This window comes from Phoenix dactylifera, chromosome 12 (assembly GCF_051530095.1).
Source record: "Phoenix dactylifera cultivar Ajwa chromosome 12, Ajwa_hap1_PhDact_Kaust_v1.1, whole genome shotgun sequence".
Lineage (NCBI taxonomy): Eukaryota > Viridiplantae > Streptophyta > Magnoliopsida > Arecales > Arecaceae > Phoenix > Phoenix dactylifera.
The window spans coordinates 355,267-367,564 of record NC_143201.1 but is presented as its reverse complement, the minus strand read 5'-3'; the positions used below and the strand labels follow the sequence as shown (position 1 = coordinate 367,564).

Below are 12,298 nucleotides of genomic sequence, written 5' to 3'. Positions count from 1 at the left end.
TCCAACACAGACCCACTGAACCAGTCCCTATAATGGAAATTAACATCACAGGTGCGCCCAGGAGAAAATTTTAACAAACAAAAAGGGAAGCAAATAGACATCTGTAGGAGAGGACTGAGCTACCTGACGTGAAAAAAAAAAGGTTTAATTAATTCCTATTACCGGAAGGAGCGGAGGGACAAAAGTCAATAAAACCTGACACATTTGTATGGTATTTACCAAAATCAATAAATTTGTCTCCAGTTCCTCAATTAAATTTTCGAGCAGATAGATGACTAAAACCACCCACACTATAATTGTTCTCTGTAATTTGATAGGACTGCCAAACAGAAAAGACATACGACCTACGCATCCACAAATGAGAACATCCATGAATGATCATTTCACTAGTAACATGCCATCTTCATTTTAACTGAGAGAATATTCCAGTAGTTCATTTGAACATTTACATGAACCTATCCAAGACACTATGAAAATGAATTACGTCACAGTCAAGCAAAGAAAAAACATAGTTCGACGTGGCTGGGACCTAAATATTTGGGCGGTCTACTCTAATCCCCACATATAGTGACAGCGCATTCTCAAGTGAAGTAGATAAGATCCAGATAATAAAATGTCTAGTGGAGTTCAAATTAGGATCAGGAGGCTGGAGAGATCTACACCACTCTCCACAAGAGAATTCCGATCTTGATCAGAAGGGGGGAAAAAAAGAAACTGATCAGGGATCATGATCTGCAACCAGATAATGTGGGGATTGAGGCAGCATAGGATGGTGTTGGAATGCCTCTCGTGTCAGCAATGCTGTGACCATTTGTTACAATCATAGAGGTACTGAAGCTGCATAAAATCGTACTATATGAATCTAATATCCTCTCTGTCAACTCATATTTGAATCTATAGGACTGACATGTTTTTTTTATGCAAGGGCTCCAGATAAAGCTGATGATGGATTACTTGCCAACGTTGGACGATCCCAATCCAATTGTAGTGGCAGGTATGGAGTTCTCCCTGCTTGCTGACTGGTCGCGTCTCCATTGGAGATTGGAGCTCGTACAATGTCTTTGGATGGGACTCTTCTTGGGCAGCTGAGGGTTCCATGGTTGAAGATGCTTTCCAGCTGGCTGGGCTGGCACCAAGAATCCGGGAGGCATGTCTGCTTTTCGCATCACCTGAAAAGAATGGCGCAGAAATATAAGAAACAACCATTGGTAAGCTCTTGATGCAGTAAACTTTTAAATACCAGTCATAAATTAGTTAGTATCATAACAATTTGTAAGACACATTGATAATGCAATTGAAGTCCATTAGGTGCTGGCCTTTTTGTTCAAGATAATTCTTAAAGATTGAAATGATGTCATGAGAAATGAGTTGTGATTTAACACCAAGAGCCAGCTTGAAATTTTCTGAGGCACCATGTTTTGGGAGATATAAAGCATTAATCATCATGTCTGCAGTGATAACGTCTTCCTAACAAAGATAATCGTGAATATATCCAATCTAGAAAGTCTCTCCATGTATTGCTTCTTAGTTCTGGTGTATTACTACACTTTCCATGTAATGCAGCTTCTGCTGATCTTACAAACTCCATGAACTCATAAATAGCCCATATTGATGGGATCAAACAAACTAACCAAACTGAAGGTCAGGATGCTGCAAAATAAGAAGATTTCGACATTAACATTCAAGTCTCAACTTTTTGAGCATTTGTTTCAATCTATTCTGCTAAATTAAATGCAGTTATCATCTGTCTCTGTGATAAGTAGCAGGACCCAAAAAAGTTCAAGACCTGTGACAACGAAACTCTTCTTAAAGACTATATAGTTTCTCCATACCGTAAGTATCCGAGAGAAGAATGAAGTCCCACTCAAAGATAGTGCCTTGTCCACTGAATCCTTGCCAGCAAAGACAATGTATGCCGCCCTGCCAAGGAAAAATCACGTTTTGTAAGGGACTCAATTTAGCAGAGATACAATTAGATTAATCACAAATACATATTTAAAAACAGAATAACCGCAAGGCAGATACCCTTTTGGTTGAGCAGTTATAGTGTCAGTTAGCATGACAACTTTGACAATTGCCCCACACTTTGTGAAATATGATGACAATGCTTCTCTTGATGCTGCAAAATGCACCTGAAACATAGACAATGTCACAACAGCATCAGATATCCACTTCCAGCTTACTTGTGGCAGCAACGAGACAGAAGGTAAAGTTGGTCTCAGAACATCATTGCAACCTGAGTGAGAATAAAGAATAAAAAATGCAATATCGACACCCAAAGTTGAAAAGAGAGGAAATGGCTGATTGAAATTTAATAGAAACATGAATGAAGAAATAATGGAAATAAAGTAGAAGGGCGTGCAAGCATGACATAAGACCCATATACCATACCATATAATTAGAACATTGAACGATGGTAATTACTTTCTGATAGAATTGAAGGATCCTGGGAGGGAAGGCCAGGTATAGCATAGTCTTACGAAATTTTTGTCATTTTTCATTGATGGGTATGAAATCAGATTCAAACTATCAATCTCTAGACAGATCCATTGGATCGGATCATAATCATCCATCTTCCTTTCACATGCATTATACATGCCAAGTGTCAGTAACTCTCTCGTAGAGAAACATGAAGTAAGCCAAGATTATGATTGCAGTTTGGACGATTTTTCAGAAAATGTTACTTCCGAGTTCCAATCAATCAATCATAAATGTATAAGACTTGCAAATATCTCAAGCTCATGGAAAATAAGATGGAATAAACAGCTCATCCTCCTAAGCAAATCCATGATTTCAGGGAAGAACCTTACAAAAAAAAAAACTATTTTCACCATTTCCCACGTGAGACCCATCTAGATCTCCATTGCTTTTACTTATCACATTGCAGACCCAAATACCTTCTACTTGCCTAAAAACATCAATCATTAGCTTTTCGTCCATGACAAAGGTTTCATTTAAACCTCTTAACATATTCCAATAACATTAGAAAATGCTATTTCTGATCCCTAATTCCTCCTTTTGCTTCTTTAAAAAACTGTGCCATATAATCGCCCCTGAAAACACTCGTATGTAGAGCAAGCCAATGCATATCCAATGTATTCTAGTATTTCGGATATGCTATAATAGCATAAAATTATTTAAAATGCACAAAATTGCTGATTCAATATGAAGTCACAGCTGCATATGGAAGTACAACAAATATACTATAGTACAGTTGAGACTGAATCAAATATACATATCATAGTAAGCAAGGTCTGCAATCTTAGTATCGGATACCGTATCGGTTCGATAGGTACAGTACAGTACACCTCTATGCTAAAAAAATCTTTCCAACTATTTTTTTTTAATTTTCATCGCGGTACGCCTCGATACGGATTGGTACGCACCTCGATACACTCAGTATAAGTCAGTACACCTCGGTACGGGCTTGTACCGACTTAAAGGTATGTTTCGTACCAGTTTTCTGGCGGTACCGTACGGTACGGGGCGGTATGACAGACCATGATAGTAAGCAATATGAAATCATAAATTCAGGTATCTCTTCATGCCATTTTTTATAACTTCTAACTTTTATCCTAAAATTCTCATTACTCACTTCCTTGTAAAGGGTAATCACTATGTACGAACTCAAAATGGAATGCCTATTAAAATGAATGCTACCCCATCCAAATCGCAAATCTAATATTCCTTAAAACCTATAGCATATTATCTATTTTCCAAGAAGTCAAACCTCATTAACAATCTGCTATCTCAAAGTTTTCAAATGAAGCATTGGGTTTTCCTTTCTGTACCAAGGCTAAAGAAACATGAACCACTTATTTGTATCTTAGCCCATGAATATCAGCTAAAGTATTATTGAGAATGTTTGCAACTTTGCATATGCGAAAAAAATAAATTGTAGATATTTAAAGAAAAGAGAAACAAAGTAAAAATTTTAATTGCCTTGCTGCCCATACATTTGTCACAAGAACAGTCCTTGACTCAATATCCTCCTCTGGATTATTTTGAACACCTGCAAAAAAGGGAAAACAAATTGGCAAAACTCCCATCTAATAAATGACATATGAAGGACATCACAGCATTACATGAGCAAACTCTGTGATCAAATCGAAAAGCATGATAAAATCCTAAGGATACATATACCTTGAGAAAAAAAATCAAACTCCAATCCACTTCTCAAAAATAGCAATACTTGCTTGGATACACAATTTGAATGGATGCAGTTAGGCCCTATTTGGATCTTGAATAGCTTATCTATGGAATAGGTCCATATACGGCTGAAAAATTGGGATTATGGGGAGTGTCATGGATGGAGGGAGGACGATTGAGAGAGTTTTACCAATATGGGAATTTGATTCACATGAACTAGTACCACGCTATTCACCTTCCAGAAGGAATGTAGTATCCTATTTTTTGGGGATTGCACAATACGGGGACTTCCCAATGGACTCAACATTTTTCTCTTTCAATTATTACCCCTTTTCTCACTTTTCACTATATATGAATCTATTTCAGAAATAACTTATCAGTCTTCCAGACAAGCCCTTACAGGTAATTCCATCTCAAACAAAACAGACCAAATAAAAATTTTATATACAATAAGATAATTACTAGTAAATTAAGCAGGAGCTGACAAAGGGCAAAGGCAAACACCTTCCGCGCCATTTTCCTCACGTATAAATTATACATCTTTACATCTCAAGAAAATCAGGCCAATCATGAATATGTAACATTGGAAAAAGAAATTAATCAGACATCTGTTATTTAATGCTGCTGCCACATATGATTGACTGCTAGTTTACAGGGTAATTGTGTAATTTGATTAACTCTGGCAACAGGAGCCAAATTCTCCAAATTGCAAGGAACTTGTAGGAAATGGGTATACGTCTGCAGATATAATTATGCATATGAATCATGAAATTCAACTACATCAAGTAAGATGCAGTTCTACACAGAGTTAATGTGTTAGTTTTGAAGATTAAGTTTTGGACTTTAACAAAGAAATATTGTTCTAACATGTATCACACATTGTGCATGCTGATAGAACAATGGATTACTAGGATGACGTAGACTATTGTTTCTAAAGTGCTGTGTGATAATTACATGCATTACATGCAATGATCTAAAGTCATAAGTGAAGGACAGTAGTGAGACAGGAAAAATTGTGTCAAACAGTATTTTGGGCAATGGAAGGTAGAGGTAGATAACATGCAAGTGTAGCAGAAATGAGAAAACTGAAATAGGTGTATTGACAAGTATGAAGTTAAAGATAAATGTAAACACATCAAAGGAAGCTCAGGAATAACCATAATAGCTGATACAACGGTGGAGAATCAATTAAGACAATAATTTAATCTTCAATAAATACAAGAGGCCATGGTGAAGATAAAGGCTGGACCTGAGGGAAGGATTTGAGTGCATGAAAAAATATCAAGTAACCCCGGATGAAAGTTGTCTCCCAATAATTTGGCAAGAAGTACATGATATCCAAATTTAAACATGTTCAACTGAAAAACAACCATTATTATTAAATCACACAGACAATACACACTTCTGATTGGAAAGAAACATCTTTGAGTAGGACAGAGGACACTGATGCATAATTCAAAGAAATAAGATACTTAAAATTGCAGTTCAAAACCTGATGATGCATTGAGTTTTCCATTGTTCATCTCCACCTGCTTCGAACGGAGCTTAACCATATCCATCTCAACTTGGCGCAGTTTTAACTTCACATTCAACATTTCCTACATAAGGGATTTAAAAGAGATCAAAATGGTACTTGTTGGAAAATTTGAATAGTTCTAGCATACATCAATGAATTTCTAACATTTTCCATAGGCCTACTGTTGCCATTTCCATGTGCATTGCTGGGGGATTCAGATTGGGTTGGTGCTGGATTGTTAGCTGGAACCAGATTCTGCATAGGAGTGGTTACTAAAGCCCTTTTGTCCAACTGAGATTGAGACACTGTATTGAACTCTAGATGAGGCTCCAGCCTTGAAGATTCTGCTGAATGGCATGCTGGCTCAGAAAACATCATAGTTGAACCTTTAGCTTCAGTTGTAGATTCATTTAAGCTTTGCAAACCGTTATGTTTAACAGGTAATGATCTTTGCAACTTGGGAAATGCTTCTTTATCCTGGAGATGATTCTCCTTGCACCCAGAAAAAGATGCAGAACCGTTCCCAGAATCAATCTGACCATATTGTCTTTTGCGTTTGGATTTATCCCCATGATCAGGAGTGACCAATGTATGGGAATTCCGCTCCTGTTTACCGTACCTGTCAGAATGGTGGCTGGAGATGGTCCTGTCACAAACTTCATCAAGCGCAGCCAACCTACCAGTTAGAGCAGAACTTAATGTTGCATCTGGCTCAATTGCTCTAATATTTTGAGGCTCTTCTCCATGACAGTTTGTCTTTTCCCTTAAAGGATCACCTTCTTCACATGGCTTCCCTAATCTATCCCAGACACTACCACGTGGCTGAGTATTTTGATGCTCTTCAACTTCCATGACTTTTGAAGGCAGCCTTCTTGCAGAAGTATTTTTCATGGACAGGGGCCTAGATTCAGCATCTTCTGCATGTAAAAAAAAAAGGAAAAAAAAAAACAATTCTGTAACACTCAAATAGAAGAACACGGACTTTTGGACATTCATGATAAAGTAATTGTGAAGAATATAGCATCATACAAGGGCCAATAAGAGATGATGAGGACTACAGCAACCCTGAAGTTGCGGATCAAACACAACTAAAGTGCCATTATAGGAGAACCTACGAGCATGATATTTAATATGCAAGAATGCAGGTGCCTTCAGTAGTTAATCCTAGCACTGGGAAAAAGAAATGCTTGCCTATAATAGTTGATTGTGACTTCCTTGCAACTGCTTCTGTCTTTGGCATGGGCAAAGGTCGACAAAGTAATGCACTGGAATTACTTTTGGTTATCTGTTCTACCATATGCAATGATGAAGTTAGATACTGCAGCCTTTTTTAGAAATTTGCATGATAATCAAATCTAAGACAGATGGCTTAGCCTATCAACCTTCTGATGCTGACTCTCATATCGTAGGCTAGATAACATATGCTTAATGGATCCACTGGAGTTAGTGTCAGTTGGAATAAACTTCTGGTGAACTTCATGTGTCTGTGCCAGTGATCTCTCAGCATCTACTTCAATTGAAGGGGCGTCACTTGGATGCCATCGTTGGAGGCTCTCTGAAACTTTATTGGTGTTTGTAGAGTTTGTAGAGAAGTTTGGCAATTCATACAAGCCATCCTTAGACTGCAAAATATATTAAAACCTCCTATATCATAAACAGCTCAAACATTATTTGTATGCTAAGAGAAATTTGAAAGGAAATTGTTACCAGCTGAATGTCAATAATCTGATGATCAAGTAGCCTGCTAGGTTTCTGCTCCCTGTCAAAAAAATTGTCTTGCATACTTGTCCCCTCGGCTTTAAGGTTTGAAGAGTCAAGAGGTAATCTTGAAATGCTTATTTCCTCAGAGAGATAATCCCAGAGCCTAAGTAAAATCATAAATCCATAGACTAAGCAACAATAAGCACGTCTTACATAGAAATAAATTCACAAATGGATAATGAGGAGGTCAAAAATCAAGATACCATGCCACAAATTTTGCACTCTCATCCCCAAGAAATGCCTCCAGGTCATCCCGTGCCTGATTCTGATTTTTCCCATTGCAAACAAGCACTACAACGTATTCCTTGAAGGAAAAAAAAAACATATGTCAGCAATCATGCAATATGCTATATAATTATAATGTTGTTTAATCTCTCCCGAGATTATGCAGTCTCTGGAATTCCCAGATGATGACTAAATACATCCAAATACACCTAGACACCAGATTGCCAGATTGGAAAGACTTTCCCAATAAGGTCAAGCCTCCATTTGTAAATGTATACCAGAGAGTCAATAAACCATTGCAGATTTCGTAACTCCGGCCAAAGAGGTTTTCTCCTCTACCTTTGTGTTTAAAGATAATAAAAAGATCTGGCTGAACACGCTAAAAAAATTGTGCAAAATTATATTTTTCAAATGGTAGGATTTTTGGCATTATATTTTTTTCGCACGTATTGTTTGAGCTTATTTGTACCCTTTGATAATAATTTCCCTGTTCGCGTCCCCCTCCGGTAAAATCCTGGCTCCGCCATCGCTTCTACCCAAAGCCGACGCTGCAAGAAACCCCAACAAAGTAACGAATTGAATGTTCGAGTATAATTCACCCAAGATGACAACATAGACTTCCCGCATGAGCAACCATATATTCCGCGCGGCTGATTTCATTCCCCAGAACCAGTGTTCCGAGAACAAGAGCATACGGTGTATCAGACGCAAGGATAGATTTACCGTATATTTCGAACGAACGAGCAGAAACAAATCAATCAGTAAGCACGCAATCCCTGATAGTAGTTCGACACCAAGAGCAAAAACGCAGTCACCTAACAATAGCTCAACCCCAAGAGAAAATACGCAATCCCTAATAGTAGTTCCACGCCAAGAGAAAAGGACGAGCAGGGAGAAGGGAAAAAAAGAGAAAAGCCAAGAGCCGCATAAATCTGATAGAGAAGAAGATCGGAAACGATGTGAAGGCAGAGGCATGGGGTCGGGATATTATAGATTAGTACCGCGAGGACGTCGTCGGAGTAGTTGCCGAGGAAGTCGAAGAGCTTCCGGGAGACGGCCGCGCGGAGCTTGGCGACCTCGGGGGACTGGCGATCCATCCTGAAGGATCTGAGCGTTTCCATCTCCATTGCCATCGGATTTCGAGGGTTTCGCTCCGGCATCGCCCTTTCGCTAACTTTTTCTTCTTATTATTATTATTATTATTATGTCCTCCCCAGTTCGGCTCCACTGGAAGCCCCCTCTCTCTCTCTACTTGAGGGGTTGGGACTGGGCGCGCTCTTCCAAATTCCTATCGTAAGGAGTAACCCATCCGAACCCATATGTTTGGTTGCAAAAAGAAAAAAGAAAAAAAGGTGGTTGTTTGCTTTCCATTAGCTTCCATTAAGTTTTCATTGCACTATTCTCATGAAAATGCTGCAAATTGCTAGAATTGACAACTATATATTTTCATCCATGTCCTTAAAATTCTTGTTATTGATTGAGAGATTATTTAGTCATAGATGACCTTGATCTAGCTTAGCATGTAAAATTATTCCTATGGAGAGCTAAAATTGTTGCTAAATTGTTGATTGCTTAGCATCGATACTATTGTTCTTCTCTTTACCATATATACCAAAATATGTACAATATGAAATGGTTGTGCTACTACATTGTCAATTGTTTAATATCCAAATCATCCTTATTTTCTATGGCAAGTTGTTTACACTGTACCCTAACTCATAATGGAAGCTGAAAGATCAGATGGATGACGGCCGCATGGCGATACTAGAAACAAGGTAATAACGAGGGCCTTGTGATACTAGAAACTGAGTAATAACGAAAATCTTGCCTCGATAACAAAAAGGTGATCAAAGGTTCGAGATTGGTCTAATAAGACAATTACGAAAACTACCAGGCGAGTGTCGTATGTTGGATAAGATTGTATGCATCGCATTTTAAGAACACAAGGATCGGCTAGGATGGTGGCATGAAACCAAATCCGGTTGTCAAAATATAGTAGGCTAGTTAAACTATTTTGAGATGCCACGGAAGACAGGTCAAGCCATGCCCCAAAAGATTTGGTCGAACCATCCGAATGGTTATTCTAGATAAAGGCTAAGTTTCAAAAGGTCATAAGTATAGGTCGATTACGAATACGGCCTACCTAAGAAGCTAAATACTAACTTAAAGAACCGATCATACTATTTGACAGATAACTTAAAGAGCCGATTATACATCTAAATATTATCTAACTAAAATAGATAAGTATTGTGTTTATCTAAAATCAATTTAATAAATATTACTCTATCTAAATAGATAAGTATTGTGTTTAAATGATCTCTCATTAATAAATATTTGTTATAAAAAAACTAATATATTATCTATTTTTTTAATGATAAGTGAATATAAATGATAGATAGTGGAGTACCTTATAATTATCAATACTAAGAATCGATGATATATAATTGATATAAATATAATTTATACTTGAAAAATATTATGTACCTAAAATATATAGGTATTATACTTATATTTATACCTTGTCTTGACAATTTAGATGACGGTCATGAATAGGTTCCATGTCGATGAGGCTAAGGACTGGGACAAGATGGAGTCATGTGAACCCTGCTAGGTCTAACTGAACTCGGCCGTGATAGACCGAGTGACCATGACAAGTTTAAGGACACAAGCTGAAGGATGTTAACTTTATTTCAAAATCGGATATGGCTTGTAGTTATGCAATATAAGGAGTACGTGGAATTGTGAGACAAACTTTCAGTACTGCTAAGGATTGTGGTGAGCCAATATGGACGATTACATAGATACATTAGTTATTCAACATTTTTAGTTAGGTGTATAAATAACAGATTGTAATATGAACGAATGATCATTTCGTTGATCAATGAAACTAGATTATCTTTATTTTTAAGTTATGCTTGATTTTATCTTTAAATTACTTGCTTTTAGTTTCCAAGTATGTCTCTAATTTACAAAAAGGAACAAAAGTAAAGTATTTTGAACATAACTCCAGTTACATCTTATATTTTTCTTGTTCCGAATGGACGGTGTGACGGTAATGAAAATTCTTAAAGGTCAAAGCACTTAGATCCATGTTACTCTCATTATTATATTTTTATTAGCCATTTTCTGGCTAATATAATACCAATGGCATGCCCGTGCATCTATCTAACCTAATTACGAAACTTGCCACCCTTCTCTCTATCACCTCGGCAAGAGAAAAAAGCACCAATAAGTTTTTTTGGTGCACCCATCTCTCTCCTATTAGACGAAAAAAGAGAGGAGGCAAACAATTTATGTAAATTGATTTTGCTATATCATTTATTTGATGGAAGATTTTGCTCGACCATCTTAAAGTTCATTAGTTGATGTGCAACAAACATTTTGCTATTTAAGCTTTCTATTTATAACAATTTTTTACATTGTTATATAGCATTGATTAGAAAAAGAAGAAAAATTATACTCCGTGCATTGCATGGGGCCGATATTAATAAAGAAAATTTTTTCACAAAAGCTCAGCTTGCACAAAGTTCCCATTTGTTACATAGATGAGAGTAGTAAAGATTGAAGTTTTTGTTGAAACATCATTAAAGTTAATTGCTTAAGATACAATAAAAAATTATCTATCAAAGCTTTTTATTTATTGTAATTTATTATATTTCTATATTACATCTTAAGAATAACTAAAAAAAGAAAAAAAAAAACCTGTACCTTGTGTATGGAACGTATTATATGCTAAGATATATCTAAAATAAAGGTTTAACTTGTATAGAGCTCTCCATTTGCGACATGGTCTTGATATTGACACCGCTAAAATTAATGTACTTGGTCATCATTAAAATTTATTGCTTAATATGTAAAAGATATTAGTGACATTAGTATTAACATGCTCGATCATCATTAAAGTTCACCATTTAATATAATATAGAGGTTTGACTATTAATGCCTCTTATTTATTATAATTTGTTACATTATCGTTATTAATATTGGAGTTTCTCTTGTTTAGTTTGTGTAGATTCTTTATTTATCATATGGATGCCAGTATTAATTGTTAGAGTTTTTGCTCGCTAATATATAAATTTAATAACCAAAGAAATTTAACTATTAAAATTCTCTATTTATTATAATTTATCATCAGTTGAGGGAAAAAAAAATTATTTTGCGCATCGCTTGTGAATATCTGAAATCAATTCCGAGGGCCTAGGTATCTTAGGTGCTCGCACACGAGCCAAAAGAAGAGCAGGCCGGGGTAGGACCGGAGCTTACTACTTTGACCACTGCTTGGACTTGTGGTGTAGGACCGCTCTTGAACCGCTAGTAGCCGGGGTGGTGCCGGGTGTGACGTACTCACACGTGGGACTCGAGCCAGAGCTCAGAGGAGTAGCTGAGCCGGGCCCACGGGTGGGGAGGGTATGAGTAAAATCGGTCGGGGTGCCCAACACACGGCCATTTCTGCCCGCATCGAACATTCTCCTGGCAGGGCGGGGGCCCAGTTGGGGGCCGCTACGTGGGGGTGGGCTTGTCCCTTCCTCCCCCCTACTCCTTTTTTTCCAAAAAAAAAAAAAAAAAAAAAAAAAAAAAAAAAAAAAAAAAAAAAAAAAAAAAAAAAGAGAGGAGGAGAGCAGCCCCTCGTAATAATTTCGGAGCGGT

General features: G+C 37.1%; 1 protein-coding gene across 1 annotated transcript; it reads right to left on the bottom strand.

The window, feature by feature from the left end:
- Positions 1–381: 381 nt before the first annotated feature.
- Positions 382–8,982, bottom strand: LOC103720899 (RNA binding (RRM/RBD/RNP motifs) family protein). Its single transcript, XM_008810864.6, has 11 exons — positions 8,653–8,982; positions 7,630–7,730; positions 7,373–7,529; positions 7,048–7,287; positions 6,857–6,950; positions 5,831–6,582; positions 5,642–5,747; positions 3,957–4,012; positions 2,026–2,132; positions 1,833–1,920; positions 382–1,169 (listed from the first exon to the last, which is right to left on the bottom strand). The coding sequence occupies exons 1-11, from the start codon at positions 8,809–8,811 to the stop codon at positions 951–953; spliced, it is 2,079 nt and encodes a 692-aa protein (XP_008809086.4). The 5' UTR covers positions 8,812–8,982; the 3' UTR covers positions 382–950.
- Between the last annotated feature and the right edge of the window lie 3,316 nt (positions 8,983–12,298).